The sequence below is a fragment of the Vidua chalybeata genome, chromosome 3 (assembly GCF_026979565.1).
Source record: "Vidua chalybeata isolate OUT-0048 chromosome 3, bVidCha1 merged haplotype, whole genome shotgun sequence".
Classification (NCBI taxonomy): Eukaryota; Metazoa; Chordata; class Aves; order Passeriformes; family Viduidae; genus Vidua; species Vidua chalybeata.
Window position 1 is genome coordinate 39,483,810 of NC_071532.1, and position 24,614 is coordinate 39,508,423.

The 24,614-nt window shown below is 46.3% G+C and overlaps 2 protein-coding genes across 15 annotated transcripts in view; one reads left to right on the forward strand and one right to left on the reverse strand.

The window, feature by feature from the left end:
- Positions 1–677, reverse strand: part of CFAP61 (cilia and flagella associated protein 61) — a 97,419-nt gene extending 96,742 nt beyond the window's left edge. For 11 of the 13 annotated variants that reach the window (XR_008429916.1, XR_008429918.1, XR_008429917.1 and 8 more), the window contains exon 1: positions 574–676. The gene's annotated coding sequence lies outside the window, so the exon portion shown is untranslated. Of the gene's footprint in view, positions 1–51; positions 110–261; positions 479–573 lie in introns of those variants that run through there. The other 2 variants (XR_008429915.1, XR_008429914.1) reach the window with 2 other exon arrangements.
- A 43-nt stretch (positions 678–720) lies between these two features.
- Positions 721–10,075, forward strand: CRNKL1 (crooked neck pre-mRNA splicing factor 1). 2 transcript variants are annotated; one of them, XR_008429919.1, is made up of 14 exons: positions 721–851; positions 1,021–1,173; positions 1,783–1,874; positions 1,975–2,133; positions 2,489–2,655; positions 3,162–3,340; positions 3,968–4,138; positions 4,789–4,980; positions 5,472–5,531; positions 6,626–6,706; positions 8,281–8,477; positions 8,741–8,842; positions 9,374–9,622; positions 9,823–9,912. XR_008429919.1 is itself a non-coding variant. In XM_053938240.1 (14 exons), the coding sequence occupies exons 1-14, from the start codon at positions 804–806 to the stop codon at positions 9,988–9,990; spliced, it is 2,061 nt and encodes a 686-aa protein (XP_053794215.1). In that variant the 5' UTR covers positions 721–803; the 3' UTR covers positions 9,991–10,075. The 2 variants fall into 2 exon arrangements, 1 of the variants encoding a protein (XP_053794215.1); XM_053938240.1 differs by having other exon boundaries at positions 8,238–8,477; positions 9,823–10,075.
- The last annotated feature ends 14,539 nt before the right edge of the window (positions 10,076–24,614 follow it).

Consider the following 24,614-nt stretch of genomic DNA (forward strand, 5'->3'; position numbering starts at 1 on the left):
CTAAACGCTCCCGCAGTCAGAGAAAGCAGCATTTTCACAGGAAAAATGTACCATAAGGAAATGCGCTGTCCTTACAGTAACTCCTGCACTCGTCCCACGGAGCAGGATCCTAGAGACAATCAGCAGAACAAGAAGAGGAGGGCGTTCCCCTCCCGAACTCAGATCAGTTCCCTCCCACCTCCTCACACAAACGCTCTCTAAAAGCATGAGTAAGACACCACGCGGCTTTTTTGGTGTTTGTAGCCCAGAACGCACACATACCTCGGGAGGGCTGCGAAGAGCTGTGGAAGGCTGCTGCTAGTGGCTCTCGAGGGGCACCCCCGGTGGCGCGGGGCGGGGCCGGACCGGGCCCGGGGCGGTACCGCGGGGTAGGGCGGGGGCTGGACACCGAGGCTGGACACCCGCGCTGTCCATGGACACACCCCCGAGGCGGCCTCACGGACCCCCGGGCGCGAACGACCCCCTCAGGCACGCGGGCCACGCCTACGCACGCGGACCGATCCCCACCGCCGAGCCGCCAGGGGGCAACCCGCCGAGCGCGTACATCGCACGGGTACAGCGCCGGGCACTCACCTGCCCTGTCCCCGGCGCAGAGTGAAGCGGCCACAGAGTGTCCCAAGGACAGGAAAGACGGGACAGATGGAACAGCTGAGCCCACGGACGAGACAGAACGAACAGACAGTCCCACCGCCCCGCCCCCGCCGCCCGGAACGCGTCGCCGTTACCGCGGCAACGACGCTCGGGCGGTGCTGCGTGAGGTCAGGGGTGCCGGGGGTGGGGCCCGCGCGCGCAGCGGCGGAAAAATGGCGTCTACGGCGGCTGGGAAGCAACGCATCCCCAAAGTGGCGAAGGTGGGTGGCAGGGAGGGCGGCGGGGACCCCTCGATCCCCACTCGCTTCGGGCCGTCGCGTCCCGGCGGGTCGCGGCGGGCTCCGCGCTTAGCGAGGCGCGGAGGAAATTGATCGTGTCGGTGCTGCGTTAGCAAATGTGAGCCGGGACCCCCTTGTACTTGCCTTGCAGGTGAAAAACAAGGCACCCGCCGAAGTTCAGATCACAGCAGAGCAGCTTCTGAGAGAGGCAAAGGAGAGGGAACTCGAGCTTCTCCCACCGCCTCCGCAGCAGAAGATCACAGATGTTGAAGAGCTAAATGACTATAAACTCCGGAAGAGGAAGGTACAGTAAAAAAAACAAAAAACAAAAAACCAAAAAAAAAAAAAACCAAAAAAAAAAAAAAAAGCAAACAAAAAAAAAAAACACCTGGTTTAATCTTGACACTCACATAAAGCACTAAAATTCCACTGGTTTTAACTTAAACAAGATGTAGTCTGTATTCCTTGTGGACTTTCCAGTTGGACACCAATTCTTTAAAACATTTTTTCATGCTACTCTTTACCAGAATCTGCAATTTACAGATGTGTTGCTTGACAAAATCTGGTAGCAAGCAACATCTCCCCTGTGCCTGTGTTCAGAATACTGAAAGGGTAATTTTTTACACAATTAATAGATGTTTTCTTCGTTACCAGCAGTATCTGGCCAGCCAGTATAAAAACATAAACAAAGAAAGTAAATAACATTACAGTAATGCTGAGTTATAAATCTTCTTTTGAAAGAATTGCTTTGCTTGTGCAGATTTACCCATGGTTTTGCTTGGCTTTTTGCTTTGAAAGTACCTAAGCAAAGCAAGCATATTCCTGATGGTTATTATAATACCCCCTAAGCCATTTTTGATGCAAATTGTCTGCAAGAAGGATTTCTGACTTACAGATATAATTTTCTCCTCAGACTTTTGAAGATAACATAAGAAAGAACAGGACTGTTATCAGTAACTGGATAAAGTACGCACAATGGGAGGAAAGCCTGAAGGAAATACAGAGGTAACAATGATGGAGCTGTAGGCATCTCTTACGAGCATTTTTAAACACACACCAAAGTCTAGGAGGCACATTTTACCTGCCCTGTACTCATGTTTTCCAGAGCCCGTTCCATTTACGAGCGTGCCCTGGATGTGGACTACAGGAACGTCACCCTCTGGCTGAAATATGCCGAGATGGAGATGAAGAACCGCCAGGTCAACCACGCCCGGAACATCTGGGACCGGGCCATCACCACCCTGCCCAGGGTTAACCAGTTCTGGTATGGTGGCTGAGCAGTGAGATCCCCTTCTAGCCCCGAACACCCCCCACAGTATTTGGTTGTTCTGGGGTTATGCAGATTATCCTGCTTCTCTAAGTCTTCAGGCTAGTCTGAAAAAAAATGGAGGAAGGCTGAAGTTTCGGAAAGGTTTTGTACTTTTTAAGTGGCAAGAGCCTTGGGAGAGAAGGATATTTGTGTGACTGGATGCTGCCAGTCACTGCTGTGCTTACAGACATTTCTAGGGTGGGAAGAAATAGGTGAGGGGAGCTCAGGGATACTCTTAGGAAACACTCCAGAAATCCCTGAATGGACGTGTTCACCATGTGATTGCAGAAACTCAATCTCCTTTCTCCAGGTACAAGTACACGTACATGGAGGAGATGCTGGGGAATGTCGCTGGGTCACGCCAGGTGTTTGAACGGTGGATGGAGTGGCAGCCAGAGGAGCAAGCCTGGCATTCCTACATCAACTTTGAGCTCAGATACAAGGAAGTGGACAGAGCACGAAGCATTTATGAGAGATATATCCTTTCCAGAGCCTTGTGACTCCTGCCTGGGTTAAGGTCTCCATTCTTTATTTCCTTCCCAAATATTCCATGTCCAGCAACGTCCCTGTACTCCTCTTCACTGTGGTGTGCTGGGAATGAGCCAGCACCCTGGGAGCCAGCAGGAGGTGTTAAAAGCATGTTTAGGGAAAGCCTCCAGATTCAGTGCAGTGGCTGCAGGTCCTGCCACAACAGTGTCTGTTTAACTGCACTGCTCGTGTACCCAGCTCTTTTGTAGCCATTGTTTGTTTCAGGTTTCTCCTCAGATTTTCCCTGACCCTTATCCCTTTTTAAGTTTACAGTAAGGCACAAAACCTTTGCATGCTTATACCTGTCAGCGTCTTCTTCCTAGCTGCATTTATTGTTCCCCACGTGTACCATCCTGGGAGATGTTTGATGTAGTCCTTGACCCAGTAGTCCCTGGGAAGAACACAGCTGGGGATGTGCCACTCAGCCAGCACTGTTTCTTTAACAAGAGCTGTACTTGTCCTTGTTCACCCCGACGTGAAGAACTGGATCAAGTACGCGCGCTTCGAGGAGAAGCACAGCTACTTTGCCCACGCCAGGAAGGTGTATGAGAGGGCAGTGGAGTTCTTCGGGGAGGAGCACATGGATGAGCACTTGTATGTGGCGTTTGCTAAGTTTGAGGAGAACCAGAAAGAAGTAAGATTTTCTTGATAATGCCTCTGAGTCATGCCAGTGTTTCTCCTTGAATATCAAACTAAAGGCATTTAACATTCACTGCAATACTTACAGTTCCCAGCACCTCATGACTCTCTATTTGAGTTAGGGAGACAGTTTTTTGCTCACCTCTACTTGCCTTTTGGTGCCATCAATAAAATGTGCTCTAAGGGAGATCTGCCAAGCCCAAGACCAACAGCATTGGCTCAAACATGCATCCTCAGACTGGAGTGGTTCTGAGAGGTTATGGGCCTACATGATAGAAAACTGGATTGGTCTAGATGTAGAGGCTATAAGTTTCCCAGGTTGTTAGGAAATTGAAGACATTCTGTGAACTCCAAACCACAACCTCTTAAATTGGTTTAAATATTCTAAACCTGTAAATGAATAAGAGATGATGGGGGCTGGCATTTTCAGGTTTATTTTTTCCCCCTCAAAGTTTACTCTTCAGGGAGATCTGTGTTAGTCCTGTTCTAAAACAATTGCTTACATTGGGATGTCCCACAGTTCTGTGTTCTATTAAATATTGCCGAAAGCTTGTTGAAAAACTGTCAGGGAGGACATAAATTGCTTTGTAAATATTTTTCAAATTATATTTAATATTTTCAGTTTGAAAGAGTGAGGGTTATCTACAAGTATGCCTTGGATAGAATTCCAAAGCAGGATGCCCAGAATCTCTTCAAGAATTATACTGTCTTTGAGAAGAAGTTTGGAGACAGGAGGGGAATTGAGGACATCATTGTCAGCAAGAGGAGATTCCAGTATGAGGAGGAGGTGAAGGTATGTGGGACAGGTACCCTTCAGGTTCACTGTACAGCCAGCTGGTGCTTAAGGGACCCGAGTATTTTGTGATATCAAGGCTGATGAGTTTCAAGTTACCCTTGAAAGTCAGTCTGAAAAAACACCAAGGGAATGTTTATTTTAGAGACAGAATTCCATCCCTGGGGAAGAGAATAATGTCTGCATTCATTGCTTTTTTTGTTTCTGCTTTCTAATCTAGATTGTGCAGGTGAGGGTTTGGGATTGAACTCAAGGCTTGGTACCCTTAAGGATAATGCAGTTTAGCTTGTAGTTACTACTTAGGGAATAGCCATTACAGGACACCTCACCTGGGCATAAATACCTTTTTGTGAGAAAACACCTGTGCCACACCTGTCTGCTGTTCAGTCCACACCGCACATTTCATCACTCCTCGTCCCTTCTCACACTTTACTTGGACTGCCTTCATTGAGACAATGCTGAGGGCAAAATAAAAACAAAATTTAAAGAAAAGTCACTTATAACCTAAAAGCTCTACCATAACCATCCCCAAGCACAGTAAATATTCCAGTAATCTGTTTTAAAGGAGAAATTCTGACTAAGGATGAGGCTCTGTTAGTTTTAGTGACTACAGTTTGTTTGCTGTCGCCCTGCTTCCCTGTCTCTGGAAGGCAAACCCCCACAACTATGATGCATGGTTCGACTACCTGCGGCTGGTGGAGAGCGACACAGAAGCCGAGACCGTGCGGGAGGTATATGAGAGAGCCATCGCCAACGTGCCCCCCATCCAGGAGAAACGCCACTGGAAGAGGTACATCTACCTCTGGATTAACTATGCACTCTATGAGGAGCTGGAAGCAAAGGCAAGTAGTGAGAATTCGTGGTTTCCCTTTTTGTATAGTAAATAGCTGCTGATATTTTAATAGGAAAACCAATAACTAAGTATTCTCTGATTATTTAAATACAGAGACTTTTTCCTCTTCCAGTTTTCCCTCCTGTGCATAAGGGAGAGAAAAAAACAAACTCGTTTTACCCCAATTCATTCTGAAACACACTGATATAAAAAGCAGGAGTGGGTATTTCTGGTGGCCCTGGCTGAACTGCCCATGGCAGACTGTTACCTGAACTTGTGAAAGAGTTTTATAGTTAAAAAAAAAATGTTTGTGAAGCAGCTGGGTTGTCGTCATTGTGACCTTTGAGGCTGTGCAAGTATTTATTGGAACATTAGAGCTGCTCTGAGTAACAGACACCTGTTCAGTGTCTGTTAAAGGAAAAGACTTATTTTTCAAATTTTTCAAATTCAGCATAATCTCAGCAGTAAATAAAGTGTTTTACATAATGCCTGTTCTTACAGGATGCAGAGCGAACCAGACAGGTGTACCAGGCATGCCTTGAGCTCCTGCCCCACAAGAAGGTATGGCTCCTCCATCAGTTTGGCTTGAGTTTTGGGTTAAAATACTCTAGATAAGATCCTTTCTCTTCCCCCACTACATTCAGGGGTGTAAGCAGTTCCAAATGGCTGCTAGTGGGTTCATCGAGACTTTGCTTAAAACTTCAAGTATCCCTTCCAGTTTCTCAAAACGTCCACGTTCAAAAATGGTTTTCCAGCTAGAGTGCAAGATGTCTGTAATTTGCATCACAGAGGGAAGCTGCAGGGCAAGCACTGGTGTCAGGATTCCCTCCTACATGTGAGACACAAGGGTTTTTCCAGTATTTTCAAATTACTAAGTAGTTGCTAAGCAAACCGTAAGAAGATGAAATTGCATATAGTCAGCAAATAGGGAAGACCACTTAGATTTTGCTTGCTTGCATTCCTCCTCAGGCCGGATCGTTTGCAGCTGCTCACAGCCCAGTCTCTTGCAGTCTCTGTAGGGCACTTGAGGCTCTGCTTAACTGAGTTAACACCTTTTATAGCATCCAGTGGCCTCCATGGTCACCACCCCTGAGGCAGCTACGTTTGACAAAACAGCTTTCAGGTCTGTCTTCCCCATTACAATCGGTCTTCAAGGCTGATTGATTGAGGTTTTGTGTTTTTTTTTTTTTTGCCTGTGAACTTTAACTAAAATATCTAAGTGGCGAAACCCTTACAACTGCATTGCCTTGGAATGTCAGAAAATCCTCGTTCATGTTATTTTTCTAGTTTGTCATTTATTGTGTCATCTGCGTGTCAGATTAATCTCTAGTTATTAGGAGCTGATTAGCTATTAATTGATTCGGCAATAGCTGATGTCTTGCCAGTTGATGATTGGTTTAAAAACTATTTTCTGCGGTTTAAAAGACTTCTGTCCTGGCCATTTTTGCTTTCACCCCAATATATTGTCCTGTTGTAGAGGCTGTTTTAGATAATGAACTCTAAACCTTTCAGCAGGAAAACACTGAGATCAAATGAGATTACCTGCAGTAGCAGTCATATCTTGTATAGACAGAATGCTTATTTTTTTTAGCAATGTGTAGAGTATTACACACTGACTTTCCAGCCTAAATAGCACTTTGTTCTTTTTCTTCCAGTTTACATTTGCTAAAATGTGGCTTCTGTATGCACAGTTTGAAATTCGCCAGAAAAACCTCCCCCTTGCCAGAAGGGCTTTGGTAAGCTTTGTCAGAGCCATAATTGACTTCACTAACTAATAGTAACACAGGAATGGCATTAAAAGATTGTCTTTTTTAAGTTGCTGATTTAATCCACTTAAAATAAAGCATCAAAAAAGTCTGCAGAGGCCAACATTTAATGTCATGTATGATTTAAAAAGAAATGTAGCTTGTTCTGATTAATTAGCCCCGGGCAGAAACGACAAAGCGCTCCTATGAATGCAGAGCACCCACATCAGCTCAGTGTTCTTACAAGTTCTTAGCTGTTGCTGATGGCTTACAGTGATACTTGTTCTAACAATAGTGTTTTAAAAAGCCTTGTAGATGAATGGAAGTTTGCCTCTAGGAAATTAGGACCTGCCAAACTTTGTGCCAGTCCCAACTGCTGACAGAAGCAATCACTGGGACTTCAGGCAGGCTCAGGAGCAGGCTGAGCAGGTACACTCTGAATGTCAGCACAAGGGGACAGCAGGGTGTGATGGGGCAGCAAGAAATGGCATCTTCTGAAATGAAAAACTTCCTTTCCTTTCAGTTCAGATATTCTTAGTAAGCTCAGGGGTAGCATCAGGCATTTTGAGAGAAAGACAGTGTTGGTAGCAGTTGAGGTGGTTTGACTTTCACGAGCAAACTGATGGGGTTTCCACCCAAACAGTGATGGAGAGCACATGGAGAAGAACTGAGCATATTCTGAAATACCCAGTGACATCTGTAAAGGGCCAGAACAGTGACCAAACTGATAATCCCAAGTGGTGGTTTCCTCCTTTTTTCATAAATTCCAAGGTACTAAACACGTAGGAGCATTGTGCAAGAGAACTGTGGTAAGGGAATTCCATCTCAAATTACCTCACATTGGCTTGAGGGAGCAGAAGCCACATTGCTTAGTAAACAATACTTGTCTGTAGAAGTGACTCCAAGGCCAAGTTCACTACAGCCTGTCTCAGGTATGCCCATTCTTAACAGTTGTTTTAAGAGTTTCCCAGACTAAGAATCCAGAATTGCCTCTCACAGCTTGGCTCAGGACAGACAGCTTTCTTCAGAGATTGAGGCGTATAGAAACAAAGTACTTTGTAAAGGCCTTATTCTCCACCTGTCCATTGCTGCCAGCCACCAGGCAGGGGTGGGCAGCCATTCTCTGTGCCAGGAGGAACAGTGTGGGGCCATAGTTCGTTTGGTATCATTTTTTTATGAGATGCTTGGGAACTGCTTACCAGCAGGCTGGTACAGACTGGTACTGTGCTTCCTTCAGGTGCTCAGCTGATGAACCAGGGTAGGTTCCACTCACACTCCATGGGGAGCCCACATTCTGTAAAAGAATGACAAGTGACGGATATCTTCTGCTTCCCAGGCTGTTGGTGTTCATGGATGCACATTTGTTCTGCAAACACTGGTTGAATTTACTACTGCCCCTGAGCAAGCTGAATAAATGGTCTAAAAAAACGAGTTGTAGTTCAAACACTTAGAAAATCGAGTGGGGGTTTATTTTCCTGCAAAATCACTAAAGGTTTGGTTTTTGGGATTTTTTGCACAACAGGGGACATCCATAGGTAAATGTCCAAAAAACAAACTGTTTAAAGGTTACATTGAGCTGGAGTTACAGTTGCGTGAATTTGACCGTTGCCGAAAGTTGTATGAAAAATTCCTGGAGTTTGCACCGGAAAACTGCACATCCTGGATTAAGTTTGCTGAGCTGGAGACCATCCTTGGCGACATCGACCGTGCCCGGGCAATCTACGAGCTGGCTATCGGCCAGCCCCGGCTGGACATGCCAGAGGTTAGCAGGGAGGGGACTGATTTTAAGATATTTATTGCACAGTGTGGCTGATGAACATGTAAATAATCCACGAGATGAAACATGAAGTGAAAGCTGAGTGGTTGATGGGGCATCAGGTTTGGTGCTGCTCAGCCCTAATCCCAGCCCATGCTGCCAAACACCCTCATCCCTGAACCTTTTCTTAGGGAAATTTTACCTTTATCTGTTCTTTTGCCCTCCCAATGTGCCTGGAATGGACATGATGAGAGGCTTCTCTGTTGCAGGTGCTTTGGAAATCCTACATTGACTTTGAGATTGAGCAAGAGGAGTACGAGAAAACCAGGAACCTTTACCGGCGGTTGCTGCAGCGCACACAGCACGTCAAGGTGTGTATGGGCACCCAGGACACAGAGCCAGCCCTGAGCTTGGCCTGTGGGCAGGGAAAGCCTGAGCTGCCTTGGCTCAGATCAGCCCAGGTTCAGGCCCATGCCTGTGCTCTGAATGGGGGGAGGGAAGTTCCTGAATTCCATACAATAACAGGGCTTTCTCAGGTGAAAGAAGCTTTTCCAAGCAGCCCTCTGCTGAGCAGCTTTGGGATCTTGGTTGCTAAAACATTGCAAGGAAAACTCTGATTTTCCAGTGTCGCTTGGTGCTGTCATTGACAAAATTCACACAGATTTCTCATGACTTGAAACAGCGACAAGAAATTGATCCACATGCCTTACGTGGATCTTGTGTCCTGCTGCAGTGTGTCCTTTTTTCACTCGTGTGAAAAAACCTGATTTTCTGGGCACCTGCTGGCGTTGATGTTTGCTTTTTTTTTTTTTTTTCTTTTTCTGCTTTGTTTTTAACCTCTGCTCTGGCTGTGGTGGTGCAGAGTGGAGGCTGGAGCTGGAGTTTGTGTGCTGTGCCCACAGGTGTGGATCAGCCTGGCACAGTTCGAGCTGTCAGCAGGGCAGGAGGACCGGCTGCAGCGCTGCCGGCAGATCTATGAGGAGGCCAACAAGGCCATGCGCAGCTGCGAGGAGAAGGAAGAGAGGGTCATGCTGCTTGAGTCCTGGAGGAGCTTCGAGGATGAGTTTGGCACCGATGCCGCTAAGGAGAGGATAGATAAACTGATGCCTGAGAAAATAAAGAAGAGGAGAAAGCTGCAAGCCGAAGATGGGGTAAGGAAAAATTATGACACTAGTGGCTGTGAGCCCTCGGTGCCTTTGTGCTTTATGGAGTCAGCTGCTGGGCAGGGCATGGCAAACATGGGCTTTAATTTTCTATTATTTCTCTAATTTCGCTTTCATATTAGAAGCACCTCCTAATAGCCAATGTTAACGTGCAAATTAAACTCACTTTGTGGTATTTTTCTCTCTAGTCTGATGCTGGATGGGAGGAGTACTATGATTACATTTTTCCAGAAGACACTGCCAATCAACCCAACCTCAAACTCCTGGCTATGGCAAAGCTCTGGAAGAAACAGCAGCAGGAGAACGAAGCTGCAGCCATGGATCCTGATAAGGACATTGATGAAAGCCAGACTTAATACCTTGCTTTTTCCCACCCTTTTCTTGGCCCATTGTACAGTATTTTCATTGGTGATAAATAAATGTATTTGGAGAGTTTTAGTATTACTGACTTGAGATGGATTTTTTGTGGAAGACAAGCACCATCTTGGGGTCGGTTCCCTTTAACAGTCCTGCGGGTGTCCATCAGTTAAAGGAGAGGTCCTGGGAGCAGTGCAGAGGTCTGCAGCTGTCACCAGTGACAGGAGAACCGGGTGGTGACTTCATTTTCAGCACAGGGCCTGTCCAAGGCTCCCACAGCCTATCCCAGCACTGCTCAAAGACATTAATCTGCCAGGGCAGCAGACCTTGAGTGAGAGAGAGGTCTCCAACCATCATCCCTAATGAATTCTCCAGTAATTATGTTAACGATAAGAGTATTGTGAGAATAGCTGAAAACAGAAAACCCTGTTGACCACAACCTGGTCAGCTTCCTGTCCAAAGAAGGATGTTTTTATCCCAGAAAACTGTAAGGGGAGACAATATTAGAAGTTACGTACACTGAAATAGGCCCTAGAGGACAAAGCTGTAGACGTCAGTACTGGACAGTCAGTCTGTGTTTGAACATGGAAGTTTGAACATGTTTGAACATGTCCTGGCAGACACCAGCAGAGAGCTGTTTCATTGCTCTGGGCTGGGCATCACTCTGACCCATCCAGATCTGGCCTGTCCAGCCGCAACCAGAGCAGCCTTTTTCTGCCCCACCTGTACCTCTAATAACATGTGCCTCCCCTCCGTTGCCCTCTCATCTCTGAGTGTTTCTGCTGACCCACACCCTATTAGATTATAAATCTCATTTCTATTTTCCCTCTTTCAATTCCTCCTGCTGCTCTGTGCCGCATTGCTTTTCACAGTTTATTTTGATGTTTCCCTCTATCCTACTCCCTATCTCTGCTTTTTCATTTCATTGAATTGAATTTGTTACGGAGTTTTCAGAGGTGGTAAGATTGTTTTCTTGTGTATATTTTGGTGAGGTTTTTTGGGTGGCTTTTATTTTGTGTGTGTGGGGAGAGGTTTGTTTGTTTCTTTGTTTTTGTATTGTTTCATCCTCTGAGCACTGCATTTTCCAGGAATTCCTTCCTTTTTTGAAGATTGAACCTTGCCTCTTTTTCTGCCAGCTTTGCTGCACACTGTGTCAGTTTCTGGTATTATCTCTCTTAATAAGGCCAATAGTAAGGTTGTCAGCAGGGGCTCAGGTGAGAATCTTGTCTGTGTCTGCACAGAGAGCTTTACCAGCTCTCCAGAAAGCAGCAGGGCTACAAGGCACAGGGTCTTGCAGGGGAAGAGCCATTGTTACTCCGAGTTAAAAAAACAGACTTTTAAATTTTCAAGCCGTGTTGATTATTGTGGGGTAAGAACAGGATTTGGATTTTTTTGCTTTTTCAGACCCTGAAACTCCTGTGAGGAGTGATCTGGACTGACACCCTGAATGCAGCACTTCCAGGAGTAAAACTATTCCCCCTTTGGAGCACTAGTGAGACTTGGGGTTTAATGGATTTTTCTCCTTCCACAGCCATGTTCCCACCCCATTTCTCTCCCTCTGCCCTCCCGTTACAAGCCCATCTTGAAAAGGGCAAACAGGAGGTTTTTATTCCATAACAAGTAAAACAAAACATATCTGCTCATGTGACGTCTGGGCAGTGAATGGTTCCATAGTTGAAGCATTACTTCAGGAGTGATAATGGACACAGATTTCTGCCCTCTTTTCCCTTGGAATGTGTGAGGCACCCGTGAAGTAGAAGCTTTGTGCCAGAGCTGCCACACTCTCCAGGAGCACTTGCCCAGACTCATGCCTCTGTTACACCAACATGAACCTGAAGTGTTCCTTGAACAATTTCAGCATTAATCTTTTGCACACTTCCAAAATGTGGAAGCCAAGCTCAACAGTGGGGCTCAGTTTTCCAGGGATCTACAGCAACAGTTTCCCCTCACTCAGACTTTACGTTGCTGAACTGAAGAAGAAAGGAATTCTTCCCTGTGAGGGTGGGGAGGCCCTGGCACAGGATGCCCAGAGAAGCTGTGGCTGCCCCTGGTTCCCTGGAAGTGTCCAAGGCCAGGTTGAAGGGGGCTTGGAGCACCCTGGGATAGTGGAAGGTGTCCTTGCCCATGGCAGTGGTGGCTGGCACTGGATGAGTTTTAAGGTCCCTTCGCACCCAAACCATTCTGGGGTTCTCTCAGTGCTTTGTGCCCTGCTGACTCCCAGTAGCCTCTGTCCTCTCTGAGCTTGTGCTCTAATAGGTGCTGAGATATTCCTGCCAATTTGATTTATGTCCATTTGCCTCACTCCTGCAGAGCTGCGCATTCTCATGTTTAAGTTATGAAACCCCAGTGCCCCCCTGGCTCCTGCCTGGCCTGCCTGGATTTATCACCAGGCTGGGTGGAAGAGAAACACTCCTGCTGGAAAGGCTTCTGGCAGCAGAAAGAAGAAGAGGACACCCCACTGGGGAAATAGCCCCCTGGAGAAATGGCATGCCAAGGTTTAACCCCACAGCAGCCTGATACGTGAGGGGCTTTGGGAGAATGGCATGCTTTTATATCTTTCAAAAAACAGGTTTTCATGTGGAAGAGGGAACATGGAATGTGGATTTTTGTAATGTAAAGGTGATCAGTTCGACTGCTACCTGGCAGAAGAGGGTCCACAGGGCAGGCAATGGAAAGACGTTGAGATTTAGGATGCATTTATTCTGGGACAGCTCTTTCAAAACAGATTTGTACATGGAATTGCTTGTTTAAGAGAGGGCTGACTCCATCACTAAGTAAGGAGTAAACAGATTTTGTGCTCTGGAACTTGTGTGGCACAACTTAAAACTGTCCTTTTCTCCCACCAATTGAGCAACAGCTGCTGCTGTATTGGAGTCTGGAACTTAGTGAGTTCACAGGCTGAAGGCTACCCTTGGGTTTTTAGGGAGCATATTTTTTATTTCCTGACTCTGTTCTGTACGGTATCTTTTGTGAAGCTGCCTTTTCACCTCTTTTTATGAAAAATATCCTTCTTCATGAAGGATTTAAAATGTTTGTGTTCATTCCATTTCTGTAGATACCATCAGTCAATAAAATGCTGCACTTGAAGATAAATGCTTGTCTGTGCTTGGAAGTTGTGTTCTATTAGTGATGGTTTATCTGCTGCTGCAAGAGCTCAGAAGTGAGATAAATCCGAGGACCACGTATGGAAAATATCCTTCCTCAGTGGGAGCTGAGCCCTGTGCAGGTGGGAGGTGAGGGCTTCTGTTGCTCTGGGGCCCTGGTTGGTGGCAATTTGAGGGCAATTTGAGCTGTTTTCTCTATCTGTGCCACAGGTGCAAGGGCAGGCAAATCCCTGGTGGATACAAGGATTCCACGTGTCCAGGGAAAGAGGAGGGGCTCAACAGTGAGGCTGCAGGAGTCATACCAGCTGTAATCTTCTCTTGAGTAGAAATGGGGGAAAATATGAGCTGTTTCATGGGAATGTGAGTCAATTGGCTGAACATGTAACCTTTGAAGAGACAAATTCAGGGTAGCATGGGTGGGAGTAGTGCCATTGTCATTGGGGAAGAATTCCCAAGAAATCATCTTCCAGAGAGGTGTAGATCAGGAATTTCTTTTTGCTTCTGGCAGTGATACAGAAAATGTAACATCTGTATTAATGGTCTGCAGCAGCTTTGCAGTTCCCAGCGTTATTCTGTGAAATTATTTCAGAGAATGCCTTTTGGGAGTTACGTGTATCCATTTGGATGACATTGGAAAATACTGATTTTCACGGAGAAAGTACGGAACCAGGGCAGCAGCTGTGGGATGGGATCTGGATCCAGAGGCTGTAGCAAATGTCTCTGCTCTCTCTGTGAATGTCCATGTAGGGCTTAGCTAAGTTTAGCCCTGCCCATGATGATTTTTGATTCTTCCCATTTGGGGAAGGTTGGGAATGGTAGAATCTGTCTGTTTTGTGAGGAATTTGTACCCAGTGAGAGGCAGGCAGTAAGAAAGGGAAGAGGGAGAGGTTTATGAGGTTTCTCAGGAAAGTGACATGGTGACATCTGAAAAGAATAGAAACCTTTGAGAGCATTATGGATAACTGTGGAATTCAAATTGGGAATGTTCTGTGCATTTTTCATATCCCTACCAGGAGGAGTATAGCAGTTCTAATGTTTAATGCGTGTACAGAAACAGAAGGCTGAACTGATCTCCGCGGGCCTATTTGTTCCATTACTGTCCAGAAGGAAATAAATTAGATTCTATTAAATTCTAAATTCTATTCTATTCTATTTAGATCCAGATGCTGCAGAGGGAGAGATCAGAAGAAGGAAAGCTGAGTTTTAGAGGGTTGATGTTTGAATGACATCAACATAACACGCCCAAGGTGCACTTTAGTTAAAACCAACAGCAGTGAGTGCTGCTCTCCTTTGGGAGTGTGCACAGCCCTTAGGCTGAGCTCAAAATCTAAAGAGCCTCAAGAGGAGCCATTTTATTCATAAGAGGATTTTACGTTTGGTTGGACTGACGTGCTTGGTGCCCAGCATGCTCCAAGTCCCAAAACTTGAATTATGGGAATATTTTGGAGACAAATGATTGTGCTGCTTAGTCTCTAGAGAGTTTGGTAGAACAAACCTGGGTTTTCTTGTTGGTTGTTGTGTCTGAGACTGTTGAGAAGAGTTTGCAGAGGTGTCTGTGGAGTTCTGCTCTCAGAATGGGCATCAACTTGCACGAAAATACCAGAGGAGATTTTGGACAGCTTGGAGTATTTTAAAGCATCAGCTTCTCTGGCCAGAGAGAGGATCTTCTCCAAGATAAGGAAATCACCCTTTATACACACTTGTCTGCCCCATTTTAATATTTCTTTCCCAGTTATGTAAATAGCACCAGACTAATATTCCCTGTGTACCACTGGTAAGCTGATTCACTCGCTCTACTTTATCAGACAGAAAAGCACTGCAGGGCTGGTTTGTAAATTGAGTTGGTTTTGTTTTGTTTTGTTTTGTTTTTTATGTATAATTTTTTTTTTACATCTGTGTTATTCCAAGCCCTTACGTAAATACTTGAAAAGCAATTTCTATATATACTCGGTTTGTTATGCAACTACTCTGTGCAGTGATGCCAAAGGGATTATTTTTCTTATCAGTGGTTTTTAGAAGAAGTGATCAAGCATTCTTTCTGTGGTTGGCTCAGGGAATCATAAAGTGATACCAATAATAAATGGCAGAAAACAAGGGCAACTACAAAATTAAGATGAGGGAAAAAAAATAAAATGTTCTTGTCACAGAACTATTTAGGGGGACTTTCACTGAAGGCCTGATTATTGCTCCAGTGAGTTGACTGCCTTTGTTCTTTATGGAAATTATTGAATGATTCAATCCAGCCAGTGTTTCAGCCCTGTGTGTGTGCTGTTGATGAAATGTCTTATTTAGAGCAGATGTCGCTGGGCTGGCCACTGCTAGCCACTGCTGGCCACTGCTCTCCCAAAAACCTCTTAGAAACAAAAAAACTCCTTCACATAAAAATCAATTTTTAACTGAAACTGATTTAATTTTGCCATGAGTTAATGCGCTACATGCTGAAAAGACAACATTGAGGGAAAAATGAAGGCTGAAGCACTGAGCGTTGAGGTTGCTGTAGCAAAGCTCCCAGAGTCCCAGAGGGCTTTTTTGCCTGTGTTACAGCCATCCCTATAAATCCACTGGAGAAACCCAGTCCTGATTCCTACCAGGCTCCTCTGACAGTGAGCTCCCTCCGTGCATCCCAAGCCACTGCTCACGTGCAGCTCCCATGCACTTAGCCAAGCCTGCAGGATGTAGCTGGGCTGGGACATCTGTGCCATGTATCCCAGAACCTGGCTGCTGCTGAGAGACGTGGCTGGGGGCCAGCTGGGCTGCTCCTGGAGGTGGCTCTGGGCTCCCCATGAGATTCAGGCTCAGTTCTGGGGCATTACTACAGGCAAGGAAATGATGAGGAGACGCTTCCACCAGAAGCCAAGCTTTGGCCACCAGCTGATTTAGTTTAGCATCCTCAGTTGTATTTGCATAGCTCTGGGAGTCCAAAGTCCAACACATCATTTGCTTAATCCTTTGGAAGTCAAAGTGAACACATACTAAGTGGATTTTAGAAACAAATGTGTTGGGGAAGATGAAACAAGAAGGCCTTATAGGTAAGATTGCCTAGCAGGGGATTGGGAAAGTGCAGAGAATGTGAGCCAGACTGAGATGAAAACAAGCTTTGAGATGACAGACCTTGGTTGCTAAGTAGCTAGTGGGCAGTGGTGTAGCTAGTGGAAGATAACTCCCTTTTTTGACCCACAGACAAAGCAAAGGGTCAGATAAAGTGTTCTGTCTCATTCCTCAAAAATGTAGAGTTTATCTCACACTTGTAACCCTCCCCTGAAGTCTGTAATCCCATTGGTCCAAAGACCTTTTCCGCTCCCACCTTCAAGCCCCCCTGATAAGGTGTACCTGAGAAGCCAGGGCCATCTTCTCTCTGTCTTCTTCTTCTTCTTGTTCTTCTTCTCTCTCTGCTCTCTTGGACCCTCTCTTGGAACTCTCTCGCTATCTCACCCTGCCCCCACTCCTTGGAGTCTGCTTCGGGCTGTGCCTGGCAGCTCCAAGCAGGACCCCCACAATAAACCGTATATCCTAAGACCGGGCTCTAGAGATCTCTCGTCTCCATCTGTCCTGACCGTCCTGGACCAGCACTCGCCACACAAATGTCTATAGTTTTACACATTTCTCTTTTCAAAGTAACCATGCAAGTTGGAGGTTAATCTGCAGCAAAACCTGAGTGTCTTTTGCCCCCGAAGGGATGGGAAGAGGACAGAACTGCATCCCTTGTGCTCTGGAGTGGTCATGCTATTTTGATTCGTGGCTGTTGTGCCTTGTAAAAACAACAGAACTGAATGCAAGGGTTCTTGGGCATTAATCACAGCTAATGACAGCTGCTACATCTGCACGCATCTCTGCATCACCATTGAGAATGACACTGCAATGCTACATCATCCAATTAGACTTTTCCCCTCTTTTCATTAGGGACATGCCTCATCCAAATGCTGTTGTATAAAGCTGGGGGGTGCTCGTGAGGTTAGTTTATAGCTGTCTAGAACCCAACTAGCTTATTTCCTCGTTTACATAATGTTTGAGTCCCAGGACAATCTCTGCAAACTCAGATGTCTAAGTTGACACAGGCTGTGGGCAGGAAATAAATTTGCTTGTTCCTTCTCGAGGCTGATGTGAATTTCACTTAAAGGGGAACTAAAATGATTTATTTTTAACTTCATTGCTGAGTTAACAGCTGGACTCTATGGTCTTAGATGTCTTTTCGAATTTAAATGGTTTCCTAACTATAATTTTCTGTATTTGAAAAAGGAATACATTGCCCTTTTACCACTTTAAAACACTGCTCCTTCTGCATTTTGCTCTGTTTCAGTAATATAAATAATGGCATTAATTAAATTTCGTATTAATTTTCTCATGCATGTAATGAAATCCAGTTCCCTTGTTAATCCAGCAATCTAAGCAAACACAGTATAGGACCATTACAGGAGAGCAATTAATCCCCTCTCTTGTTTCTCTCTAATGTTGCCTTTGATTTTTTTAAGGGTGAAATTAGAGTGTTTCTGTGCAGACAAGAATACTGTCTTGATACTACCTTTCCACCTTTACTACCCAATTTAAGTTGTTAATGTGTTGCTGATACACCTCCAGCAGTTGGTGGTGGTTTCTGTCTGTACAATTTTTGTGTTTGGGAAGCCAAGCCTCTGCAAAGGGGCTGGCACATGAGAGTTTTAGACTGGTGCAAGAAACTGCATCCAATTCCCAGAGAATTCTTGTTGGCTTGGGTTATGTTTTGTTTGTTTTTTAATTCTGAGAGTTTTTGCAAAAGACAAACGGATGATGGAGGTGATGTGACACCTTTGTCTCTGCAAAGACTCTTCTCCGAGTGCTGCCAGGCTTCCCACCAGCAGCATCCAGTTCCCAGGGCTTTGTGTCTGTTGTGTGCTATTGAATTTTGTCAGGCCAAAATTTGGCAGAGAAGCTGTGAGCCCAGTGTCAGTCCTGACCTTTCCCAAGGTGGCTGCTGCTCCTTGTAGGTGCTGATCTGCCTGGGATGTCCCAATGATGTGCGGCTCCACTGGTGCCGATGGCTCTGCTCAGTAGCAGCCTCTCAGACAGGTAGAATGGCTGTGGGAGAAGGAAAAGGTCCTTTCACACATTGAGACCAACTTCTCCTTGTGATGAGAGCAGCATTTCACTACTGGAGGAGCCAAGGTGGGTGTCTTGTCTCGCTCTGGCAGGTCTGGCTGCTGGCCAGGCAGTGAGTGGCTACACAGCCGGTGTGTCCATGGCTTTCAGCTCCAAAGAGGGTGTTATTCCAAGCTACTGTGGCTTGAGGGGACAAAGATCAGTGTTTGCTGCTTCATGTCTGTCTGAAGGTATTTTCCCAACGAGTGTCCTCCAGCTGAGATGGTCTGAGGGGTGCTGGGTCTGACATGCACACGTGTGACTTGGCCCCCAGGCAGAGCCTCGTGGCTCTTATGGGATGTCTGCTCCTGTGACACAAACAGGGTGGATGGGGCTTGGTGTCCCTGCCCATGGCAAGGGCGGGCCAGAATGGTGTGAGCTGGGGGTCCTTTCCCACCCTAATCATGCTATGATTCTGATTTAAGGTCTTACACAGACACAGCTCAGCTCTGTGTTGCCCACCCCATCCACATCCATGCCACTGGCACTTGTTTAAACGAGAACCAAATGCAGAGACCCTGGGGTTGGCTGACCTGAAGCAGAATTAACACTTCCAGCTCTGAAGCTCTAAAATCACAACCTTCATTAGCTCTGCAGAAGCCAGTTTGATTCCATGGGAGCCTTCCCCTGAAGATGTCTGCTGGCCCTGATTTGAAATGATTTATGGCTGTGCTGGATTTGGGGTGGCTGTGGTGGAAGCAGCTGAGAGATGCAGTAGATCAGAGACTGGCTGATGAAGTGTCCCAGCAAAGCATCCATGACCACTTGAGCTGTTGATCCATGGTGTCCCTGAGCCTCCCACACCCCGCTCCTCTGAGAAATGGGAAAGAGAGGGGAAGTGATGGCCAGCTGCAGCTGCCTGGCCACCCAGCATTATCTCCACCTTACATCCAAAGCACAGCACTGTACCAGCTAATAAGAGGAAAACTATACCCCAGCCAAACCCGGGACAATCACAGGAAACATCTCACGGAATATTTTGTCTGTTTTATTGCTGAATGTGAAATAGAGATTTTTGGAGTTCATTTAAGTTAACAAAATTAATTAAGCATTTATATTTTAGCTTGTAGAGTTATGCATTGAATTTTAACCTTTTATTTAAGGAACCTCTGCCTGATACAAAGGGCATAGGAAAATGCAAATTTCTGAAGCTTCTTGAATAAAGAACAATACCAGAGGAGGCAAAGAACCCAGATAAAGAAGCTCCTCTGTCTCCAAGCCCATCAAGACTGACAGACCTACTCAGATAAGCACCAAAGGACTGAAAGTGCATGCGCAGAGGGGAAAACTTCAAGAGTTCAATCATGAGGAAGACCACAATCTTCAGCCTCAGGACCACCGAGAGACCCCCATATGACCACCACAGCAAACCACGCGTGCCCAGAAGGGCATGGACCTATTTAGCATGAGAGGCGAGGACAGGCAGGGCCAGGGGTTGAATATGTATGGAAAAGTTGTGTAATGTATTGCATATGGAACATCTTTGGGAATAAAAGTGTGGGTCAGACTGAGGCTCGGGACACAAGTTTTGGAGAGCTATCTCACTTGCGTCGGGCACTGACATACATACCCACTTGATAACTACCCCAGGTTGTGGAGTCTATTTATTTATTCCGCATATCGCTTCACATGCACTGGGAGCCTGAGCTGCCATTTTTATAGAAATGCTAAAATTTATCTGTGGGATATGCCCATGGGGAGGACAGTGTGGGAATGCCATGGGAAACTACAGTCATTTAGCATAAGGTATTTCCCCAGAGTCCTCTGCCCCCCAATGCAAATGAGCACATGCCCATCACCTGTCAGTTTGTGGTTGTCATCTCCCCAAGTTCTGGAAAGTTCCCCGTTCTCGTTGTTTCTAATGGTTCCCTCTGTAAACCACTCCTTCCCTTTTCCCTCATTGGCCCAGTTTATGTTACCCCATCCCTTACACCCTCTTCCCATTGGATCATTTGTACCCTAGTTACTCCTTCCCTCCCCAGTTATATACTCTGGCCCCTCCTTCCCTGGAGCTTTTCAGAGTCTGCTTCCCCTGAGTGTGGTTGTCTCCCTGCTCCTATTTCTGTCTCCCTACTCCGTTGATCAATCCTCAATAAACCCGCTTGGATTCCAGCAGCTCAAGAGTCCTTCAGTCTTCCTGGTGGGGATTTTAATTACGCTATCCAGGCACCCTTTGACCAGCCAGCTGAGGGTTACCCTGCGGGACTCGGTCCAGGGTAGCCTATATTTATCATTTCTTAAATCTCCTGTGAAGATATTTTTTTTACCTTCAATGTTTTCTCCTTCTCTTTTCTTTGTGCATAACGAATGAAACCTCTCAGAAACAGCAGCAGAAAAGAGAGAAGACCAGAACAAATGGAGCAAGACACATCCCATGACAAGGGTGACCTCAGCCCAGCAGGAACAGATGTCACTCAGGGAGGACACTCAGACAGAGCCCCAGGAATGTGTCTCCCTCTTTGCAGTGAAGCAGAACCTGGAGCCTGTGGAGAATTACCTGGGATGTGCCAAAGGGTGAATTATGACAATGCTGTTAATTCTGGGCTGGTAGCAAGGCTGGGGTAGGTCCCCTCACCCTGACATCACCCTCTGCAGCAGATGACAGCTCCTGAGTCTGGAGTTCCAGGCACCACATGGGCTGTCCTTAAGATGCTTAGTGGGGTTTGGGGGGTTTTTTTCCTTCTCCTCCTGACTCAAAACTTTGCTTCCAGGTGTCTGGGCAGAGAGCTCGGGACTCCACGCCCTGGGAAGGGAGCTGAAAAGCACCTGTACATTGAGCATGTGTCAGGCTATCTTCTCAGGCTCATAAATAATGAATTGTATGGATTTGAGGCTTTCTCTTGAATCAGAACATCTAAACCTGGGCACTCAGAATGTAATTTAAATTTCAAAGTTGAAGATCATACATGCTCCTATCTAATTTTAGATGTTAAACTTGTTCCCACTTGCTCTTTAAAACCAGTGGAGATGTCTAAGTGGGCCTCTCCTCTGCTCACTCCAGAGCAAACCTCGGGGTGCACTGCTCCTGACACCCCTGGAAGCAGGTGCCATGATCTTAGGAAGTAAAGGAGAGCTGTGTATTTCAACCTCTTTAAAAAGTCTGTCAGCTCCCCAAAGTCCCAAAGTGCATGAAAGCAGACCATCTTCCTTTTTCCTTGTTTTTTGCTAATGATGCCTGTGTATTTTCACTTATTGGTTCCCTCATTTGGCTTCAGTTCTGCCAGATGACTCATGTCAAAAGCTCATAAAGCCTGCAGTAAACAGCCTACTGTTCATCAGAGCAATTTGGGAGCTCCTTCTGGGAATACGTTTCAGATTGTTTATATTCCAGCCCCAGGGGTGTTACAGTACTGCTGCTTTCAAAATCATTGGAAATCCTTGAGTGCCCTATATTTTTGTTCCTCAGATGTCTAAGTGTGATGTTTGGAAATTAATAACTACACCCTTTTCCTTTTGAAAGCAATTCCTGCCCCCTGAATCTGGTGTCCTTTGGACTTGAACTGTTCCTCATTAGTGGAGGTGCCCATGGAATCATGGCATGGTTTGGGTTGAAAGGGACCCCAAAGTCCACCTAGTTTCAACTCCCTGCACTTTCAGGACTTATGTCTGGACCAGTGACTTGTCCAGCTTTCTGTCCTTCCTGAGGAACCAAAATGGAAACCATTGCATGGGTTGCAGAGGCACCACTTCCTGCACTGTTCCTGATGCCTCCCGGCTGCTTGTGGATGCCCCCAGTCCCTTCTAGCCCCTCACCCTCTGCTAAAACAGCCCTGATTCCGGACTGTCAAACACGCATGGAAATGGTGCCGGGTACTGAGGGATCAGCATTTCTCTCATCTGGGTAATTAAACTCTCAGCTGGCTGTGCAGTTGGATCTGAGCTCCACTGAACTGTTCATCAAACCCTTCCTTCCTATTCCCATATGTGCAGCTCAGTCTGGGTTGTGATTTACATGACCCAACATCAAACACTGCTCACAAAGCTGCTGGGAATTTTATTCTTTATTCCTTTTTAAATCCTCCCTGGCAGTCAGAGATGGAGGGGGGAGGGATGCCTGTTTTTACACAGGGTCATCTCCTCTATGTGGCATCAATTTGAATGAATTCACACAAGGTGTTGAGTAGACTTCTGAAAAGGTGAGAACTTGTTCAGGATGGAGCTTCAGAAGGAATCAGGGCAACTTTCAAGCCACTGCTCCTGTTTTCCCTGGGCTCAGAGAGCAGTCCTGGCCACATGGGAAGGGCTGTTAATTTCCTGGACTGGCTGTGACACTGCAGTGGTGTAACGCAGCAGCTGCATCAGATGAGCTCCTGCTCCCATGGGCTTCATGCTCTGCAGCCAGCATGCTCATCCATATCCCTCTCCAGGCCAGGGCCCTGCTGGGAAGGAGAAGGGAACCTCAGAAAACAGAGGGAAAAAGGCATCGCTGCTCAGCAGCTTCTGGGGCTTCCCCCACTGCTCCTGGATGTCTGCTAGGAAAAGAGCACTGCCATCAGTCTCTTCTTCTCAGCAGCATTTAAAAACGCAGAAGCTGGGATGCTTTAGGAATGTTAAGTAACAGTTCAGCATTGGTTTTCATGCCATAACAATAAGATGCTTTTTTCAGCTGAAAGAATCTCATTTTCCCCCTTTTCTCTTTGTTTCTTTGCAGCTCTTCCTCATGCAAAATCTCCAAAGGACCCTTGAAGGGTTGGTTGACAGGAGGCCTGGCCACTGCTCCCCTCAGGGCCATTCCCCTGGCACTTTGGAAGAGGATAGAAAATGAGGAAGGAGCAGCAGGACCTGAGAAGGCCACGCTTTCTCAGGGTGCTGAAATGTCCCAAGTCAGGTGCTGGGCTTGTGGCTCAGAGCAGCTGGAAAATGTCTGCAGGCAGCTGCTGCTGGGAGAAGGGTTTCTGCTGCATGTCCTCTGCTTCAGATGTAAACCCCAGTTTTTCCTTAAACTTCAATTCCAAGCACTGCCAAGCATGCTCCATGCAGAGTCCCGCTCTGCAGTGCCACATCCCATCCTGCTCATCCCCATGGCCATCCCTGGATGCAGAGGGTTATCACTGGGGCTCCGTCACACCTCATAGGGCACTCTGCTCTTTCCACGGGAATTAATTTATTGATGGAAAAGGTCAGCTGCCAGTCTCCTGTCATGCGGAAAACACACATTTTGTAAACATTTTTAAGGACCAGAGCAGAGTTTATTCAACAGTGGGTGCCTGCAAAGGCTGCTGTGCATCACTAATGGATCCTTGACATGTGGCAGCGCTGCCAGTGAGGAGCATCAGGCACTTGAAGCGATACGCAGAATAAATAGACTCCATAACCTGGGGTAGTTATCAAGTGGGTATGTATGTCAGCGCCTGGCACAAGTGAGATAACTCTCCAAAACTTGTGCCTCAAGCCTCAGTCTGACCCACACCTTTATTCTCAAAGATGTTCCATATGCAATACATTGCACAACTTTTTCATGCATATTCAACCCCTGGCCCCGCCTGTCCTCGCCTCTCATGCTAAATAAGTCCATGCCCTTCTGGGCACGCGTGGTTTGCTGTGGTGGTCATACGGGGGTCTCTCGGTGGTCCTGAGGCTGAAGATTGTGGTCTTCCTCATGGCTGAACTTTTGAACTTTTCTTCTCTGCGCGTGCGCTTTTGGTCCTTTGGTGCTTATCTGAGTAGGTCTGTCAGTCTTGATAGGCTTGGAGACAGAGGAGCTTCTTTATCTGGGTTCTTTGCCTCTTCTGGTATTGTTCTTTATGCAAGAAGCTTCAGAAATCCCTTTGCTTGTAAATCGGGTTTCAACACACACCTGGTTTTGCCTGAGAAAGGGGGCTTCTAATGCCAAAGGGTACATTCTAACAACTATTTAATATTATATATATCATGCAAAAAAAAATGGCGCGAATTATACCTGTTACATATAACATAGTCAAAGCCAGAAGCAAACCCACAGACTAATGGGGTTGCTGTGCTGGAGGGCTATCATGCATTTCCCCGCTTGGCACATTTATTATTTGCATTGCACTCATAATCTTCTTTGGCAACTGGCACAGGGTGCCCAGAGAAGCTGTGGATGCCCCAGATCCCTGCAAGTGTCCAAGGCCAGGTTGGAGGGGGCTTGGTCTAGTGAAAAGTATCCCTTGCCTGTGGCAGGGGGGTGAATCCATAGGAGGGGGGGCTGACTGGGGGGAGCAGCAACTGACTCAACACCTGTGAATTTCCTCCCTGAAAGTTTATAAATGCATGAGCAAACCCACACTCATGCTTGTTCTCTAAATAACAACATTGGCAGCATTAGGAGAAAGTAATGTAAGAAATGGTATTCACTTCCAAAGATGTAAAAGGTCTATTGAAACCCAATCAAAAATACAACAGAAGACTGAATAGAGAAAATATTACATTACTGGGAGCAAAGGATT

Coding starts and splice junctions, on each gene's coding strand:
- CRNKL1 (XM_053938240.1), top strand. CDS start 804: ATGGCGTCTACGGCGGCTGGGAAGCAACGCATCCCCAAAGTGGCGAAG. Junction 1,174..1,782: donor ATAAACTCCGGAAGAGGAAG/GTACAGTAAAAA, acceptor TTTTCTCCTCAG/ACTTTTGAAGATAACATAAG. Junction 8,478..8,740: donor CCCGGCTGGACATGCCAGAG/GTTAGCAGGGAG, acceptor TCTCTGTTGCAG/GTGCTTTGGAAATCCTACAT.